The sequence below is a fragment of the Drechmeria coniospora genome, chromosome 03 (assembly GCF_001625195.1).
Source record: "Drechmeria coniospora strain ARSEF 6962 chromosome 03, whole genome shotgun sequence".
Classification (NCBI taxonomy): domain Eukaryota; kingdom Fungi; phylum Ascomycota; class Sordariomycetes; order Hypocreales; family Ophiocordycipitaceae; genus Drechmeria; species Drechmeria coniospora.
Window position 1 is genome coordinate 7,783,832 of NC_054391.1, and position 20,550 is coordinate 7,804,381.

At 40.3% G+C, this 20,550-nt stretch overlaps 5 protein-coding genes across 5 annotated transcripts; 3 read left to right on the forward strand and 2 right to left on the reverse strand.

The window, feature by feature from the left end:
- Positions 1 to 2,677: 2,677 nt before the first annotated feature.
- DCS_07877 (peptidase family C54) lies at positions 2,678 to 4,256 on the forward strand (the record flags this gene model as incomplete). The annotated part of the gene is made up of 4 exons (XM_040805160.1): positions 2,678 to 3,290; positions 3,360 to 3,476; positions 3,584 to 3,806; positions 3,863 to 4,256. The coding sequence occupies 4 exons, from the start codon at positions 2,678 to 2,680 to the stop codon at positions 4,254 to 4,256; spliced, it is 1,347 nt and encodes a 448-aa protein (XP_040655264.1).
- Positions 4,257 to 4,530: 274 nt separating this feature from the next.
- DCS_07878 (uncharacterized protein) lies at positions 4,531 to 6,130 on the reverse strand (the record flags this gene model as incomplete). Its single annotated transcript, XM_040805161.1, has 3 exons — positions 4,531 to 4,661; positions 4,856 to 5,946; positions 6,030 to 6,130. The coding sequence occupies 3 exons, from the start codon at positions 6,128 to 6,130 to the stop codon at positions 4,531 to 4,533; spliced, it is 1,323 nt and encodes a 440-aa protein (XP_040655265.1).
- A 1,672-nt stretch (positions 6,131 to 7,802) lies between these two features.
- On the forward strand, positions 7,803 to 9,200 carry DCS_07879 (uncharacterized protein; the record flags this gene model as incomplete). Its single annotated transcript, XM_040805162.1, has 1 exon — positions 7,803 to 9,200. One exon carries the CDS (start codon positions 7,803 to 7,805, stop codon positions 9,198 to 9,200), a length of 1,398 nt encoding a protein of 465 aa, XP_040655266.1.
- An 889-nt stretch (positions 9,201 to 10,089) lies between these two features.
- DCS_07880 (histone H2B) lies at positions 10,090 to 10,644 on the reverse strand (the record flags this gene model as incomplete). Its single annotated transcript, XM_040805163.1, has 3 exons — positions 10,090 to 10,268; positions 10,360 to 10,431; positions 10,482 to 10,644. 3 exons carry the CDS (start codon positions 10,642 to 10,644, stop codon positions 10,090 to 10,092), a joined length of 414 nt encoding a protein of 137 aa, XP_040655267.1.
- A 2,198-nt stretch (positions 10,645 to 12,842) lies between these two features.
- DCS_07881 (putative histone h2a protein) lies at positions 12,843 to 13,363 on the forward strand (the record flags this gene model as incomplete). Its single annotated transcript, XM_040805164.1, has 3 exons — positions 12,843 to 12,895; positions 12,958 to 13,250; positions 13,308 to 13,363. The coding sequence occupies 3 exons, from the start codon at positions 12,843 to 12,845 to the stop codon at positions 13,361 to 13,363; spliced, it is 402 nt and encodes a 133-aa protein (XP_040655268.1).
- Positions 13,364 to 20,550: the final 7,187 nt, after the last annotated feature.

Consider the following 20,550-nt stretch of genomic DNA (forward strand, 5'->3'; position numbering starts at 1 on the left):
ATACTCTAATACCTACTTAGTTATGGGATATAAGTTATATATAGTAGTACGTAACTCTATCCTAAGATATAGTTCTATTAGGTAAAGCCTAATATTATAATATAAACTTACTATTATATTTAATTTTTTAAGTAGAAATTAAGCTAATTTACTTATACTACTATAGTATAGTTATACAAAAGAAATCTCAAAGTCTTATAAGTAAATATAAGGTATAGTACCTATACTAAGTATAAATACTAATAGATCTTTTAATAATTTAACTATTTAGTCTAATAATTAACTAGTCTATTATCTATATAGGTATACCTCCCTATATATATTATATAAAATTTATATAAACCCGTACTATAAAATCCTTTATATTTTACTAAAAGTTAATTTCCTTAGCTTTTTATTTTTTATTCTTTATTATAGTATATCGGGCTTAGCCCAATATAAGATATAAGATAGAGGGACTAATAGACCTACTAAAAGAATATATATAAACTAAAAGCCCTAACTATTAAGTAGTTTTCCTTTCTTTAAGTCTTTTAATAAATATTATTAAGAGTCTTAAAGTAATTACCTAGTAACTTCGTTATATTCTTACTTAAAATAATTAAGCCTAACCCCTTTTCTAACTAGTATAAATTACGTCTTTAAATATTATAGAATTACTAAATAGTTACTTTAGGAATTTTAATAAAGTATATTAAAGACTTAAAGAGAAAAGTACTATTTATTTATTTGTACTTCCTTTATAAATATATTCTTTAGGTAAGTATATTATTTTCTTTATTTTATATTATTTAGTTAGGCTTAGCCTAATATTATAATAGTCTGTATAGTATACTCCTACTACCCTACTTTATATATATAAACTATAAAAGCTATTCTAAAAGCTAAGGCCCTAAAAAGGCAATCGGATAAGAACTACAATCTATTATAAATACCTTAATAATTATACAACCTTTAGAGCCTTATTGTAAAGATATATACGCCTGGCTGTATTAACTATATAGTACAATAGTTATTTTCTAAAGTAAGCTAGGCCCTTAATACTTAAAACAGTAACCTTATAATAGCCTAAGCTATAATTTAATAATTGGAATATTAAGTCAATTGTTACGGACTAATCCTAGTAGGGTATAAGTAGTAGTTATACTATTTGTAAGGCGCGCTACAGGCGTGTAGGCCTTATAAGCGAATGTGAGGTGCAGTACCCGCACTAAGTGCGGATACTGGCGGATCTTTTGACAGTTTGGCCATTTGGTCGAACGGTTAACTGGTCTATTGTCCATATGGGCACACCTCCCCATATGTGTTACACTATTAGCCGTTGTACTATACGGCGCCCCCTTATTGCATCTAGCAAAAGGGTACGTATTAATAAAGCTAACGCTTTATTATTTAGCTATACTATAGGGGCTATTGCTGCTCTTCTTAAACTATTGTACCTAGGCAAAGCCTAAGACTATAATATTAATTGACTTAAGCCTCAAAGGAAGCAAAAAGTAACCCATACCCCTAATAGGCGCTTAATATAAATCGATAAGATTATTAAGACCTAATAATAGTACAAATACGTGTTTAATATAATACTAACTGCAGCTAACTTCTAGTTATAGATTTAAGAATATTTGCTTTAAATAGCAGCTATTACAGAGTCGCTAGGCGACTGCTCTAGGACTCTTAATAATATTTATTAAAAGACTTAAAGAAGGGAAAATTACTTAGCAGTTAGGGCTTCTAGTTCATATACGTTCTGTAACGATATTGTATATCGTACTCTTTCTCTAGCCTACCCTATACTATTTATTATATAATGCGCGGACCGTCTATATATATAGCCCTTTCCTCTTTGTACTTACTATTTTCTTTCTCTTTTCTTCCTCCTTAGTTCGAAAATTCTATAGTCTTTGCATATACTGCCTTCCTGCTAGTTAGTATTGTAATACGTTCCTTTAGTAGGTCTGTTGATCCCTCTATCTTGTGTCCTATATCGGGCTAAGCCCGATACTATAATAGTAGCTTGAATAAACACTATAGATATTTATTTTAATTTATTATACTCATAATGCCTTTTTTTTTAGCTTTAACAATAGTCTCTTTATCGTGAATTAGCGGCCGGACTTGGGGGGAGGGGGTCTGACGTATTTGGTGTTCAACAGAGTATATCAAGGGTCAAGAGCTCCACTACTAAGTCTGGTGATGCTCTGCGAGGTTGAATATCCACTCGCATGTCATCGTAGTGCGGCTTCGCACTCCCTTGTCATCGGTATCATCTCGAGCACGTATTTTCACGTACGACATATAACCTAGAAGTATTACCATCGTCCCAATACATCACCAGAAACCAGCGAAATTTGCCTGAGTTTCAACTGGCATCTTCATATTCTTCTGCAACGGAGCCACGACGCAGATGTCACGGAGGTGCAGCTTCTTTCGCTTGTCAAACCTCTAAAAGTGACAGCTACTAGAGGCATGGTTTTATGTCGCGAGGCTGCTACCCGCTTGCCTAGACTTGGTAACCACCACACCCGTCTAAGGTAGCATATTCCAAGTATGAGAATCATGCTAATTTGTCAACCCTGCTGACATGTCTATTCCATATAAGACTGGCCTATCCACTGTTCATCGCAGGTGGCCCAGTCTTTCCCAAACAGGCCAACCTCTCCTGAGCCCCCCCCTGGACATGGAGTCTGCTTTTGCCAGTCTGGACCTCGGTCGCTATAGGCGCATCGTTCAAATGTTCTGGGACCCCGAACCCGCCAATGATTCCTCGATCGATCTACCTGTTTGGTGTCTAGGCTGTTCGTACAACCTTGCCAGCAACGCTCCACTGGAGTCTGGATGTGACGATGCAGAGGTCGGTCAACAGCTTGTCCAACTCCCCATGATATTACCACCTGACTTACCAGCACCGAAGGTACCGGCCAAACAAACAATGTCCGATTACACCACAAACGCGCTTGATTTAGCCAGCATCCATGATTCAACACCCGAATCTTCGCCCAGCTTTCCCACGTCCCCATCATACACTGACCCGATGCCACACCAAGGCGCCTGGCCACATGGGTTTCTGGATGATTTTAGCTCAAGGTTTTGGATGACATACAGAGCAGATTTTGATCCCATACAGGCGTCTAGCAAACCTAGCTCGTCCTCGACTCTGCCACTGTCCATTCGTACCAAAAGCCGGATGCGTGATCAGACCAGCTTCTCATCCGACAAAGGTTGGGGGTGCATGATCCGATCTGGGCAAAGCCTACTTGCCAATGCCATAGCCCTGTTGCAACTGGGACGAGGTATCAAGTTGGCCCTCCTGATTCTTCAAGCTCCACAGATCACTCTGATCCTGACATGATAAACCTTAGCCTGGCGTCGGGGGGAGCGGCTAGACGATGAGCGCCGTATTGTCAACATGTTTTCTGATGACTCTCGAGCCCCGTACTCGATCCACAACTTTGTCCGTCATGGTGCTGCTGCCTGTGGTAAACATCCAGGCGAATGGTTTGGCCCATCTGCCACAGCTCAATGCATACAGCATGTCACTCGCCATCCCCATTGGACTTATATTTACTGACATAGGTTTTCAGAGCTCTCGTTAATGCTCATGAACCTTCACTCAGAGTTTACTCAACTGGCGACGGCCCTGATGTCTATGTGGACAAGTTTATGCAGGTTGCCAAGCCGAATGGCAGTGTTTTCCACCCGACGATCATCCTGGTAGGAACTCGCTTGGGTATTGACAAAATAACACCCGTGTACTGGGAGGCCCTCATTGCAACACTCCAGATGCCGCAATCCTTAGGCATAGCTGGGTATGTTCATTATCGGCTGAATGTCCTGGACCTTGCATGGCTGACGGCACGGACAGTGGCCGACCGTCCTCGTCATACTACTTTGTTGGCGCTCAGGGATTGTTTCTATTTTACCTCGATCCCCATCATACGAGGCGAGCCTTGCCTTACTACCCTGACCCGAAACAGTACACTACTGAAGAAGTCGAATCTTGTCATACTTATCGGCTGCGCAATATCCATATCCGAGAGGTTGACCCGAGCATGCTGATTGGCTTTCTCATACGCACCGAGGACGACTGGTTGGACTGGCGTCGTTGCGTAGACCATGTCCAAGGCAAGGCCATTATCCATGTGACTGACCATGATCCAACGACTCAAGTCTCATCTGGCCCGAGAAGCGCTGCAGTTGATGAAGTGGAGCCATTAAGCAGCGATGATGACGATAATGATACCGTTCTTTTGGTGTAGGCCTTGATACGAAAACTACATATATCATGAATTTGTTTCGAGACTCTGAATGCCTTTTTTACTCCAATTTACATAAATGAATGGTATGATGCGGGCTCTGTAGACGGCATTCTTCAGGTGTGCATTGCCCTGGGCAATCCCTTGACTTTGCCCTGGTTGTACCTACCATCGCAGTTGGGCATTTGCAGAATTGATCTGGTAAGCCCTCGTCGTGCGCATGATGGAAGATATTGATCCCCCTGGAAGCGGAAGCCATAGCATATGCAGTGCCGGCCTAGGTGTAAGCTTGTATTGGGCGCTTCGCAGGGCAGTAGAGAGCTACTTCAGCATCACCCACGTAGTGAATGATACCTTTCTCTTGGCTCTCCTCGTCATAGCCTTCGCTGTTCATCTTGGCGAGTTGCCCTGAGATATTGAAATTCTTGTGTTGACAACTGCATTGTGCAAGTACACCGACTGTGTTTAGCCTTCTCCTTGGGTATTGCAGTCGACGCTGGTATTTGAACTCTGTTCCACCGGGCGCCTCGGAACATCATCACCGCTGTCAGGTACGGATGCAGGTCCCTTCAAGCATACTGGCTCCTGCCTAACCGACTTACTTGTGGTCTTGGAGTTCCTGGCCTCCATACCTTGGGTTGCCTTGCAGACTTTGACGGTGTCACTCGACTCCGAGTCAGTGGAGCCTTCATTTTTTAGAGGATCGGTGGCGTTGTCGATTTGAAGCTCATCGTCCTCTTTGTCAAGTTGGCGGCGAAGTGCCTGGACCGCCTTTACGTGCTTCTTGCTGCGTTCATGGGCCTCGAACTGTCCTATGCTCTTGAATAACTTGTTGCAAATAACACATTCGAGGACTTTGGTCACAGAATCATCCTCGGATGACTCGGAATTGAAGTCTTGGTCGATTTCGATATCATGAGCATGACTGACCCAACTCGGCGCGCTATAAGTCGACATCTTCTCTCGGTTTGCAGCACGTGACCGCGCAGCTTGGGCTGCGGCAGCCTCGCGAAGTGATTGTTGTCGCTGGGTATCTGTTTGGGTGTTGGCCAAACATCGTGGATCACGCTTCCGTGCGAAGCTGACGAGAAACCTTACGGCTTCGTTGAAATCTCGCATGGCATCTTCACGGCTCTTTCTGTTCTCCTTTTCCATCCGGCGGCGCACCTGTCGATCTGGCGCATCGGAGACGCGATGTTTGTCTTTCCAGGAAAATGGCTTTTTCGTGGAGAAATTAGACCATGCGGCGTAAAATGGCTTGACCACCGAGTGGTAATCATCGCTGGAAGAACCAAAGCTTGGGAAGCAAGGCAAGTCCAACCCCACGAACTCGGAGGCAGCCTCCTCTTCGTGGGCGAGACGCTCGAATGTGACCCGAATGATGCAAAAGAACCCTGTCGGACCATCATCAAAGGGCACGGTAGCATTGAACTTGCGAACGAGGCCCACGATCTCTTCCGCGGATGTGAGACGGACATTCCGGAATGTGCTGGGATGGGAGCTGTCTCCGGGCCGGTCATGGCCACTTAATATCGCATCTCGATGGGAGTCGTACCAGGCCCTCTCCTGGGGGTCGGAGAGGATTTCGTAGGCAGCCTGGACCTCTGCGAACTTCTCTGTGGCCGTCTCGACGTCGTTTAAATTGCGGTCAGGGTGGAGGTCGAGCGCCTTTTTGCGATAGGCTTTTTTTAACCTGCGGCAGCAAGTAAGCCAGTGTTGCATCAATGATTGCATCATACTAGGCCTGTTCAGCAAGAGTATGGTACATCTTCTTACTCGTCATCTGTGGCTTGGCGGTCAATTCCAAGAATATCATAGTAGCATGCCCTCGTGGAGGTTGCGTCGGGCTCCTGCTGCGATGATTGATGGGCCCCCATGGCGATCGACGAGTCCGTGTACGCCCAGATGTGACTCGGCGTTGTAGAGGGGGGTTATTTCTATTCCGACTCAGAGGCCAGGACCGAGAGACAGCTTATCACTTTATCATCTGCTAGACATCACGGTTCAAGAATGCAGGGCATTCTCTCCCCGACGACAGTGGTAGTGTGGAAATAATATAAGCATTATTTATCACTCGTTGGCAGGCTCTGAAGGTCGTGTTATACCGTATACGACTAGGCATAATAGTGGGGCGGCCAAAATGTCGATTCACGTTGTATTAGTAATGGTGCACCGAAAATCGAATCGTCACTTCTTGTCTAGCGATTGTTGAGTGCGTCGCAACATAATATGGCATCCAATAAGTCATTCTCAGTACGCGGCCAGTTTTGTGGGCTGGTTGGGTGCGACGGAGCGGCAACAGTTGTGTTGTGCATCAAACTTGCCGTAGGAGTACTTGTACATGTATATAGCCAAGCTACCCTGCACCAGGGCCCTTCTAAAGATGGGCCTGGTAACATGGCTTTTCGTCCATCGTATCAGTGGGCGCAGCGTCCTCGCAGTAGCTTTACCGAACATTTTATCACGTTTTAAACCCAGGCTCTGCAGCACAGCGTCACTACCTACTGTCACTTGCGAAATAAACAGATACAGGTCCTGCAGTATCTATGTTGTATTACTTTAAGTATATTATTCTAAGCCTGCTGCCAGCTTAAGCTAGTAACTCCAATCCTAAGTTCTCCATACCATACTTACATAGATATACTGTACATGTAAATATATATAACAACAGGGAGAATGTAGCAAGCCCAGGGGGGATGTCCACCGTATATAGCCCAATAACTGCTACTCACTATTACGCACAAAACCAGTTGGGATTAAGACTATAACTTCTATTACTGTACAATGTGTATACAGTATATACACTAGTTAGCTGAATCCCAACCCGTGCCCTGGCTCTTAGCTCCACCCGAGGTCAGCTGTCTGCGGATCCAATGCTATTATAGGGTTAAATTTTACTTATTGTATGAGTTCCCTTGAGTATAGGAAAGAAAAGTCGAGCAGTCCAGCTAGCTAGATCAGACCAAGAAATGGCGTATAATTATTACACATGTAGCGTAGTATAATATCCGAGCACTATTTTCTGGATTTATTCAAGTTGAAGTTAATGCTGACCATTTCCTCAATAACCAGCACCAGGAAGTGGTATTGACCCGCCACAACTACTTTATCAAATGGAGCCAATCAAAACACAAGGAAATAAAAAACGGATACGGGCTACCCAGCCTCGCCGAGCAAAATTCAACTGGTGTTAGCAATCCATTCGGTTCGCCAACAAAACAACGAGCTGTGTTCACACCAGGCTCTGCACGAGGCACCCCAGCCTCCCAGCAGGCTAACAGCAACAACACTGAACGTACAATTGAAATATGAATAATACGGACTCAGGTCTAGAAGTTGACTGGCATTTCGTCCAAGTCAGCACCCTGGTCCACACCAAGTTTTGTCGCTCGTCCCCCAACACAGTCGGATGACTGATAATGCTCCATCATGCCGCGAATGAAGAAAGGTGGACCGGTGCTACAACGTGTCCCGCGTCATCCAGGTCCGTGCAGCCCGAGGATCGTCACAAGCAACCATTGCTGACCAGAACCCACAGGTAGCTTTAGCATGGCCGACGAAGCCAGACAGACTCTGCAACACGATCACTCAAATTGGAGCCAAGGCTCGCGCCTTCGCACCATGCCTATTGTGTTCCACACCGCTGGTCTCACCGAACCGCTCAATCAAACCCCGTCAACGGAAATCCCATATTCAAACACATATGACCCGCGACAAAACCTCACTCACAAGCAGGTCGTCCCCACCCCCAGCAACGGTGGACGCGATGGCGAAGTCAAGACGGGGCTGGAGGAGTTCAATATGTCCTCACAGGATCCGGTGAACACAGAGAAGACGTCCCAACACATCCTATTCTACTACGATATTGCTCGATCAAACCACTGCCAGACCCAAGACAAGTTGTCTATTGACATCCCACAGCGGGAGCTAACGACAGACGACTCGTCTAGCGATGAAATCATCTTGTTCCGAGGCCGCAACAAAAACACACGGAAATCCCCACCCAGGGAGATGGACTTTGTTCATTCGCGTCACAGCCCAACCTTGAGCGACCAAGAGAGCCCAGACCAACTGAACGAGCCCGAAGGCGCCCCGGTGCTGGACCTGGGAGACATGCACATAGATGTTAAGCTGAAGCAACGTGGTCGTGCTAGGCTTTGCACTCCTCATGGCCATGGCGGCTGTGTCAGAAGGCGACGTAATTCTGACGACGACGCAATGCTTGCTGACTACATCTCCAACCTGCAAGAGCACGGCGAGCTTGGCGAAGTCATGCAGCAAAATAACCACAACCGGCGAGAACTAGGCAACCCCGAAACCGACGTGAATGACCACGCTCCACCCAATGCAGAGGAGCCCAAGAGAAGCTACTTTGACGCATCCACGCCATCAGGGGGCTGCCCCCCCCAAAGCGACGATGCTAGATGTGATATATTAAGAGCAACCACCTTTCCCTTCGTGGGCCCAGCGGATCGCCGCGAGAGGGAAGTCCACGACAAAGTCCAGGACCAGACTGTGGCAATATTACCAGCCGGCCGAAGAATAGGCCACAACTCCAGCATGAGCAATGTCGACGCGGGTTCACATGATTCTGCTAGCTCTCTGACAGCGATGAACGAAGCCCCAAGGCCTCGGGTTTGCAACGAATTCGACCTGATGGACTGGGACAGGCCAAGTTTACGCCGCAAGAAGGGTGGCGGGCATAAGGCGACGAGGTGCTTCAACGACGTCGAGTCAGATTTAGAGGAGCACTTACATGTCGCTTGGAAGAGCGACAGGCTCAGGAAGAAAGAGCGGAAAAAGCAGCGTGAAGCATTGCACACCCTCGGGTTGATTGGAAAAAAAAACAAGTCACATAACCTCGGAGCCAAGTATCCATCTGGCATGACGATGCAGGAAGTAGCAGAAGAACTGAAGTCCTTTCTCATAGGCTCTGAACCGAGGTGAGCGTTAACCCCCCCCCCAACATATATACACCCGATGGGCGAAAAGTTAAATTGTTCAGCAGCCTCTCGCTTCCTTCCATGGACCTCAATATGCGTAAGGTGGTGCATGATCTGGCGAACCAATTTCACGTCAACTCCAAATCAACGGGCAAAGGAAATCAGCGCCGACCGACGTTGTACAGATCATTGCGGACGCTGCCATACGTGGAATCGTCATTTAATAGAACGGTCTCCCGCATCCAAAGGCGCTATCCACCACGATCCGATTCCAAGTGTAATCAATTATCCAGAAAGGGCGTAAACCCTCCTGGAGGAAGACATACCGCGGCAAGCTACCAAGACGGTGAGATTGTAGGTGCAGCAGCACCGGAGCTTGGAGCTGGGAATCGCGGTCGGGCAATCCTAGAGAAAATGGGTTGGAGTACTGGGACAGCTCTCGGTGCAACAGACAACAAGGGAATTTTGCAGCCAGTGACGCAAGCAATGAAACGAAGCAAGGCAGGCCTAGGCCAAGACAGCGAAATATGACCGAGAGCATGCAAGTATTCTTCGTGCTCGTTGGTGCACTGAAGTACCTGCCCATCGCCGTGCGCGCCTGCCAAATTGACTTTCGAATACACACATGTGCCCAGAGACTTGTTATCATGTGCACGAATTCATTGCATCGAGATCCTATTCTCGATTTTATTGTACAACCGCAATCCCCATTGACCGTGTGAAGACATTGCCCCATAAAGCAAAACCATCCGTAACGCATTAAGAAATCCCACATGGCAAGGCGACTTTAGAGCAAACGCCTGCAGTACCTCGGATGACACCCTGATGCCACGCAAAAAGGACAAGAGATATAAACCTCAAAACACACGCAAGCCCCTGCAAGTCATCGAGGCTTACTTCGTGGAAGAGGAATACTTGGTGACGGCCTTGGTACCCTCGGAGACAGCGTGCTTGGCCAGCTCACCGGGTAAAATCAGACGGACAGATGTCTGTATTTCCCGCGAGGAAATGGTGGATTTCTTGTTGTACGCAGCCAGCTTGGACGCCTCTGTGGCGACGCGCTCGAAAATATCTGCAGTACACATTAGCTGGAACCGAGACACATGATCCCCGCCGTGCGAGACTCGTCTGCCATGGATATGAAAGCCGGCGATGATACGTACCATTGACAAAGGAATTAAGGATAGACATGGCCCGGTTGGAGATACCAGTGTCGGGGTGGACTTGCTTCAAGACTAATTGGCGCGTTAGAATACGAGACGACTCGAAATTACAGTCAACATACCCTTGTAAATGTACGAGCTATAGGTCTCCTTGCGCGTCTTGGAACGCTTCTTCTTCTCGCCAGAAGCAGCAGTCTTTTTGCCAGCATCTTTCTTCTCGGGGGCCTTGCTCGCGGTGGCGGGAGCCTTGGAGGCTGGCTTCTTGTCTGCGGCTTTGGGGGGCATTTTTACAACGGGAGACTTGAAAATGCTGTGAATAAACGAGTTATTTGTGGTTAATGTGTTGAGCGGATCGACAAGGCAGCAAGTCTGGTGGATGAGAGTTGATGGCCGAGGAAGAAGGTTGGGGGGTGGGCTGGGTTTTTGTATCTGACGCGTTGCTGCGGGAGTGGGTTACTGATTGGGGGTACCGTTGGCTTACTAGTAGCCACTGGGGACGGGAGGGTGCTCCTGCGGTTTGGTGGTGTTTTTTTTTCCACGGTCTTTATGGTGCTAGGCTAGTGACAAGCCACACACAATGTGGAGACGGGGAGACTGGAGCGGTGGCTACGACAAGAACTCGGTAGGTGGCGGACGCGCTAGAAGAAAGGCACGCGTTGGGTCGTGCAATGGTCAAGATTGTGGATCGTCATCACGTATCAGACTTCGAAGCGCGCGTACAATAAGTAAGTACAAGTGCAGTACATAATACGGAGTACACACCTACTTCAGTAAGTATCTAGGTGCATACTAGGTATATATTTTATGAATGTGACTACAGTACTTAATATAAGTAAGTATGCCGCATAGGATAGGCACACAGTTGCTGGATGTGGTGGCTGCGATGTTATTGCTCGTCGTCAAAGGGTGTTTCTTACTGAGTTGCTGCCTCTTTTCACCTCCACTAGAAAACGATCAACAGCTATTTCCAGCTGTTTCCCATGAGATTTTGGGAGTGATGTCGAACGGAACATCCTTCAAATGCAATACTACTCTGCCACTCAAGTACAGCCAGGCTCGACACAATATTCTTTGAGGCACACCTGCATGTACTTACTTGTATATCCATGTACCAAGTACTTACAGTGTTTGTGCGCCGTATTCAGTAATATTGACACCTAAGCACTATACACAGACAGCTATTGTCTTCAGTAGTAGCGACTAGGTACTGAGGTATTTGCATGTATTCAAGTACTGTACGGAGTACGGAGTACGTACAACTACTTAGTACATCCGCCCATTTACTTCTGTTGCACGAGTAAAGTACTTAAGAATTGTTTTCGGGGCACTTACTTACAAGTACTTACGTCGATAACTGGTCGCTCGTTGCCTTAGTACCTACAAGTACTTTACTTACTTGAGAGTTTTGTTGTATGGAAAGTACAAGGGCATGTACATGTACTGCCAGAACTCACTAGGCCACACCTGTCAACAATATCTACCAGCGTTTCGCTACTGTACATCTACCTCTGTTCGTATTCCAGTGCTCCATCTGACAAACTGAGGCTGTAGTAGGAATTATCATACCATGTAAAAGGGAACGAGTGAACGTTGTAACGTATCCCGGAAGAGTAAGTGTTTGCAGTGTTCAGGGCCATGCACACGCAGGATTACAATGTAAAAGTGCATGCATTTTAGTTAGGTAAGTACTTATAAGTATGTTTGGGGCGGGACGGGATGTTGAAGAAAGCATCAAATACACCTAACAAGAGCACGATAAATCACATCTTCCTAGAATCCATCATTGTACACATGCATTTCCTGGTATTATCATTGACGCACTGTGTTGTACACATTTATTATGAACAACATAAGCACACATACACCTACTTACAGTACAGTGCCACAGTGGGAGTTAGTGCCACAGTGCGATGATATTCAATGCAGTGTACTCCGTAGGTACGGAGAACAACAAAGGTATTGCTACAAGAGGCGGGACAAGAAGAGAAAGTAAGTAAGTAATACATGTACAAGTACCTTAGTATGGTACGCCTATTGTACAAGTACTTGTTCAAATCCTCTGTACTTACTTAAGTAAGTACCTATATACGCACACCTAAGTACTGTAATACTTACTCTGCATAATGCAAGTACATGCATGTACGAGTACGTACTTCAGCTGTACTGGTCTGGTACGTCTGTCTTGCCTGAGTGAGAGTGACCGTTCACCACCTGTGTTTTCGCCCCACGCACAACGCGACCCCCGACCGCCTGTTGCCCCAAATCAGCCTAGCGCATCGATCGCTTTTCGAGGGTGATCCAGCATCACGTCCCCAACGCGCCGAAAACTACTTAACCTCCGCCCCCCCCCGCGCCGTCGTCTCTATGACTTCCATACACGAATCCCGCAATCAACATCCAACGCTGTACTTTCACCTCGCACTCGCCATATCACGGCCAAACAATTCACAAGTACCGTCGTTGTAAACACATCAAACGCAAAAATGACCGGTGGAAAGTCTGGTGGCAAGGCCTCTGGCTCCAAGAATGCTCAATCGTATGTCAATGTTACTGCTCATTCAACACGTTGCAGTGACAAAAAACTGACAACCCTCCAAGCCGTTCCTCCAAGGCCGGCCTTGCATTCCCTGTTGGCCGTGTCCATCGACTGCTGCGGAAAGGAAACTACGCACAGCGCGTTGGCGCCGGCGCCCCTGTATACTTAGCTGCCGTGCTCGAGTACTTGGCTGCTGAAATTCTCGAGCTTGCCGGCAATGCTGCTCGAGACAACAAGAAGACCCGTATCATCCCCCGCCACCTCCAGCTTGCCATCCGGAACGATGAGGAGTTGAACAAGCTCCTGGGTCATGTTACTATCGCGCAAGGTGGTGTCTTGCCCAACATTCACCAAAGTGAGCTGATTGTCGATCCGTACATCGTGTGTTCTTTCATGCTAACTTGAGTCATAGACCTGCTGCCGAAGAAGACCGGTAAGAGCGGTAAGAATGCGAGCCAGGAGCTGTAAATGTGTCATTTTGGTTCTGCTTTCCTTGCAACGGTTGGTTTGGGTTGCTATGACAAGGGTTAACGGTCTGCGGGTTGGGTTTTGCTTTTATTGCCATAGCTTTTTTGTTGGACGCGCCTGGGTTGTACAATAATCAATCACCCGGTTATGGTCATCATGAATGAGAAATAACTTCATGCATTGTTGTCTTGGCACACAATGACGGTGACGACTTTCTTGCAATGTTTCCCAGCTGGACTGTACTTCTAGACAGCATAGTTCACAATGGAATGGATAAATCTTCCAACACAAGTTTCATGGGTTGCTACGATTGGCGAAACTCCGTCAACAGCTAGCCAGCTGGCGCTCAGTCATTGATGAAATATCTCTTCCATGAATCGCCCACTGCCACTTAATGTCTGTTGGCCGCATGTGGTGGAGCTGGCAAAGTAAGTTGCAGCCAGTGCATGTACTCGCGTGGGTAGAATAACTCACGGTAGAGGATAGGCGATGGAAGATTGCGCTCATATTTAGAACCTTCCGTCAAACAAAGATTAGCCAGAGACCTCACCCAGCCAGCTATCATTTGCGATGAAATCCATACCTCCGGGGGCTGTGGGCGGCGTATATGGATCTGGATGTTTCCAACTGCCGAGTAGTTTTTCCGTCTCTAGAATTAGGGCCTGGTGCCAAAATGCGTCAGATGATTGTCGTCACATACATGCTATCATACCAGTGTGGGGGGGGGGGGGCTCACCCTTTGCTGTCGAGGGTCCGTCACATTGCGATTGGCTTCGAACAATGACCGGATGTAGAGAGCTTGGCCACGCCAAAGTTGACGCTGAACTGCCCAATCTAACGCCAGCTTGAGGGAGCGGCGATAGAGAGATCTGTAAATGACCAGCACATGATGATTAGCCTGTGCCTTGCTGTTATTGCAAGTAAAGTGAGCCAGGGAGGGAGGACAAACAAAGCAGCTCTCCGGGATGACATGGTGTTTCTTATGGTGTAGGTTGGCCGTCCAAATTCTGATGCTGAGTACCAGCTAATACGGTAAGTCGAACAGCGCTGCGAGAAACATATTCATTTGATTAGTCACGAACCACTTTTCGGTGGAGCTAATACGCCTATCGGGCCCCGTATCTATTATGCTGGTACTATAATAGTAGTCTATTGAAAGGTATACTCTGCAGTGTATATTAAATTTTGTCTTTATCTTCCATTTATTTATCTGTTTGTAATAAAACAAATAACTAATAAGGAGTTACTTAAAAATAATATTGAAGCTTAATAAAATTTTAAAGTTTAATCCAAATATTATAGTTATATATTTTTAAGTTAAATATATAACTTAGTTACTTTTTATATTTTGATTTAAATATATAACTTAGTTACTTCTCATATTTCACGTTAAAACATTTACTTACTATTTGTAAGACTAAGATTATTACTATAGTATAGGGTTGCTTTATTGTATATGTATTATATATAGAAATAAAGTATAATAAATAAGTACTCTATAGTAATAAATAAGGACTGGACTAGGAGAAGAAGTAACTATATACTTAGCACATTAAAATATAGTAATTAATATAGGCTTAGTAATAGAATGGATACAATAATTAATTGTTTAGTTCATATTAATTTAATTTAATAAACCTTTACTCCAGAGTACTCTATTTTGTAAATATTAAACATAGGCCAAGTACTAACAACAGCCATTGGCAGTTTAGCTTAGGTACTACTAGATATAAATATTGTTCTAGAAATAATAAAATATGATTTATATTAATAAGGTTACCTAAAATATAATACTATCCTATTACTATTACTACTAGTAGTTACCTACTATTAGCATTACTACTAGCTACTGTACTTTATTATACTATAAGTATAAGTAAGTATATTGAATTATTAATAGTATTTAATATACTAATTCTCCTTATTATACTTAGAGTAATTAGTAATAGTACTACTACTAAATAATCTATTACTACTATAATATATATATATAACTAGTATTTAGTTAAATACTTAAGTAAATTAATTAAACTACTAATTATTATTATCTTAACTATTACTAATTACTACTAGTTAGTAGTAGTACTATTAATAAGTCGACCTATTATATAGTATTATAGGTATATACTACTATATATCTAAATAGTAGTATTTAATTTATACATAAGTTAATAGAATAAGTAGTATCTAAATAATAGTCTTTAATTTATATATGAGTTAATAGAATAAGTAGTATCTAAATAATAGTCTTTAATTTATATATGAGTTAATGGAATAAGTAGTATTTATTTTTTACTATTACTAGTAGGATAATTAATTCTCTTATTTATATAATATACTTTTTATTATTCTACTTCTTATATACTGATAGTATGAAGTTACAAGTCTAAAAGTACTATAATTAATTTTTCTAAATCGATCTCTATAACTTATTAAACTACTTATTAGTACTATTAGTAATCTGTAATTATTAAGCTATAGATTTAATTCCTATTAGTACCACTAATAGAAACTACTCCTACTAAGCTATTAATATAAGCTATAGCTACTAGTACTACTAGTAGTTAAGCAAGCAATTTATACAATCTATATAATAACTAAATAATATTATGATATAAATTAAATATTAATTCAGTTTACTTAAGGTAAACTTGTTAAATTTGTAAGGCTAGGCGCAAGAGTAAAGCTCAGCTGGATAGGAAAGTGGAGTAGCCCTAGAAGTGGGGCGCGCCCTAAACGACAGGGCGGCTACAAAAGGACTAGGATTGTGAAAGTTTGAGGGAAGTTAAGCTTTAGTCTTGAATACTATTTGGTTTCTGGAATAAAGCGTACCTGCTTACCTAACTGTCTTTGAACGGACCCGTCCATTACATAATTAAAAAGTATATATATTCGTAAATTATATAAAACTAAAAAGTACTAGGAATTTTAAACAATAGGAGCAATCTCTATTAATATAACTTAAAGCTCTTAATCTAAAAAGCTTTTTATATAAACTATTAATAATAGCTATATTTCTAAATAAAATGTAAGCCCTCCTACTTATACTATTATAGAGTAGTTATATAAGCAATACCTTAGTATTTATTATATAAATAAAAAATCTAATTAATCTTTTCCTACTATTTAAAAAATAATACTTAGAATATTAAAATATTAAACCCTTTAAGTAATATAATTCTACCTATACCCTTATGTTTAAGGAATATAAATAAATACTTAAAGTATTTAATCCTAAGTTTAATAGTTGTATTATTAAGCTATAATTAGTTAGAGTAATAATTAACTTATTAAACTAATCTAACTAGTACTTTATAATAATTAGGCCTATCTTTTTATAATAAGTTACTATATAGTATAATACCCTATGGTTATTATAAGCCTTAGGACTAAAAGTAAATATCTTAAGCTAATAATATCTTATAACTAACCAACAAAAAGTAAATAAAACTCTAGTAATACTAATATAATAGTTAAGCCTATTAAAGGATAGCTTAGTAAGTAAGTACGCCTTATTTTTTATAATAATAATTTTAGACTAAAGCTTATTTCTTTTTTAAGCTTTTATAATCCTATTCCTTTTATAGCTACCCTATAGCTAGGGTGTACCCTATTCTTAGGGCTACTTTACTTTCTTATCTAGCCGAGGTTTACCCTTATACTTAGCCTTATAATTATCCCTACTGTTACGGAGTCGCTAGGCGACTGCTCTAGGACTCTCAATGATGTTTATTAAAAGACTTAAAGGAGAGAAAGCTACTTAACAACTAGGGCTTCTAGTTGTGTGCGTTCCTCCTAGTGGGTTCCTTGGTTCCCTCCGTTCTCCTATATCGGGCTAAGCCCGATACTATAACACCTACTCTTATTGGAACCGTTTTAATATTAGTTTAGGAGTTATATAAGGTGCGTTATAGGCTTATGGGCCTTCTAAGCGAATATAAAGTATAGTACCTATACTAAGTACGTATACTAGTAGATATTTCAATAGTTTAGCTATTGGTCTAATAGATAATTAGTCTATTGTTTATATAGGTATACTTTCCTATATATATTATAATTATATTTGTACTTTATAGGTCTTTTGGGTTACATATATATATAAGTAAGAGTTATAGGTTAGAACTAGAGTATTACTTTAATACTAAAAAGAATACTATAGTAATAGGCTCTACGTTAGGCTTATAGAAATAATAATAGTATAGGTATACTAGTTGGGCTGCGGCCTATAGCCTAAGTTACTAGGGGTTTGTATTTATTAAACCCTTAACCTTAGCTAACTAAGGTACTTAGTAATATAAGGAACTGTATTATATAGGGGATAGGATAATTATAAGGTATACTATAAGTATATAAGTCTTATAAATAAATATAAGATATAGTACCCGTACTAAGTATAAATACTAATAGATCTTTTAATAGTTTGGCTATTAGTTTAATAGTTAACTAACTTATTACCTATAAATATATACATCCTTATATATATTATAAATTTCCTAGTTAGTATTTAATTAAATTTAAATAGACTTACTTTATTTATTATATTTACTTACCTTATATAATAGTATTGGGCTTAGCCCAATATAGAATATAAAATAGAAGGACTAACAGACTTACTAAATAAACGTATATAAACTAAAAGCCCTAACTATTAGGTAGTTTTCCTTTCTTTAAGTCTTTTAGTAAATATTATTAAGAGTCCTAGAGCAATTGCCTAGCGACTTTATAATACATTATTATTATTAATTAGTATTTTAGTACACTTTAAGTACTAATTATTATTAATTATTAATTAACTATTATTATTTATATTATTATAGTAATTACATTTTATATAAGGCTCTTAATTTAATTACTATTATAACTTTTATATGTACTATTATTATTATATTATATATACCTATTAGGCTTTATATTAGGCTATAAATTAGGTATTATTATACTTACTGTATTTATTCTTATTACTATACTATAACTATATTATTGGATTGCCTTAAGTTTTAATTCTTATAGTATTAGGGTTAGCCTAATATAGGAGAACGAAGGGAACTAAAGGACCTATTAGGAAGAATATATATAACTAGAAGCCCTAATTATTAAGTAGATTTCCCTCCTTTAAGTCTTTTAGTAAATATTATTAAAAGCCCTAAAGCAGTTACTTAGTAACTTTATAATATTTAAAAGACTTTACTTATATTAGTTAGGAGAAAGATAAACCCTAACTATTATAAGTTAAAATAAATAAGGGAAAGCCTAAAAAAATTAACTTTTAGTAAGTTATAGAGGACTTTATAGTAAAAGTCTATATAAAGTTTAGCTAAATATATACTTAAATAGAAATATAATTTATTTAAATCTTAGCTTTATAAAAGAATAAATAATAATAGGTATAGTAGGACTTAAAATACTTATTAACCTAACTAATAGATACCTTAATAATTAACTCCTAGTAGGAATAGACTAAGGATAAAGTAAATATACTATAGGCCTATATTAATATAAACTAATTCTAATTAGGGACTTATATAATAGTAATAAGTATACTTTTATAGCCTAAAGGTTCTATATAGACTATAAGCTTTAGGTAGATAAGGACTTTATTAAGTCTACCTGGGATTAATAGATTTTTATTTAGTAAAGTCTTTTAGCTAAAATTTAGTAATAAGTTATAATATATTTTAAGAAAGGTACCTATATTAATTATAACTTATTTTAATTCTTAATATACTTTAAATTAGCTTATAGTAACCCTTATTATTAGTAACTAATAGTTATTAAACTAAAGGATATTAAGTAAGGGATATTAAAATTATTCTTAGTATTCCTTATATACTTTAAAGAAAAGCTTATATTAATAAGAGGAATATATTAACTTAATAAGGTAAAACTTATAAAGGTTTATATTAAGCTAATAAAAAGAATAAGGAATTATATTCTTTAGTAGGGAATTATTATAAATAACTATAATAAGGTAGTTAATATAAATAAATAAATTATATTTAAAATAAAATTATAATATATAAAGAATAAAATTAAGGATTAAGGTAGGCCTAATTAGGAAATAGTTAAAGTAACCCCCTAACGTAATAAGAATAGTAATACCTTAATATTAAGAGTTAATATAATAAGCTTTAGAGCTATAGCTAGGCCTAAAGTAGTCCTAACTAAGCTAATAATAAAATTAAATTAAGGTTAAGGTAGGCCCTAATAGTAGGTAAAATAAGTTATATAGGAAGAAAGAAATATATATTAGGTAATTAGTATATATACTTACTATAGGAAGGAAGGCTATTATATTTAATAATACCTATAATAAGCTATAATTCTATATATATTAAGGATAAGTATTTAGGTATTATAGTATCGGGCTTAGCCCGATATAGGAGAACGGAAGGAACTAAGGGACCTACTAAGAGGAACGCATATAACTAGAAGCCCTAGTTACTAAGTAGTTTTCCTATCCTTTAAGTCTTTTAATAAATATTATTAAGAGTCCTAGAGTAGTTACTTAGCAACTCTATAATATTTAAAGATACCGGTTAGGAGGAAGAAAAAGCCTAACTATTATAAGTTAAAATAAATAAAGGAAAGCCTAAAGAAATTAACCTTTAGTAAGTTATAAAGGACTTTATAGTAAAAGTCTATATAAAGTTTAGCTAAATATATACTTAAATAGAAATATATTTTATTTAAATTTTAGCTCTATAAAAGAATAAGTAGTAATAGGTATAGTAGGACCTAGGGTACTTATCGGCCTAGCTAATAAGTACCTTAATAATCGACCCTTAGTAGGAACGGACTAGGGATAAGTTAGGTATACTACGGGCCCGTATTAAATATAAACCGATTCCAGTTAGGGACCTATATAATAGCAATAAGGGTACCTTATAGTTTTAAAAGTTCTATATAGACTGTAAGCTCTAGGTAAATAGGGACTTTATTAGGTCCGCTTAGGACTAATAAATCTTTATTTAATAAAACCTTTTAGCTAAAGTCTAGCAATAAGTTATAATATACTTTAAGGAAGGCTCCTATATTAGTTATAACTTATTTTAATTTCTAACGTACCTTAAATTAGCTTATAGTAACCCCTACTACTAGTAACTAGCGGTTATTAAACTAAAGGATATTAGGCAAAGGACGTTAGAGTTATTCTTAGTATTCCTTATATACTTTAAAAAAAAGCTTAT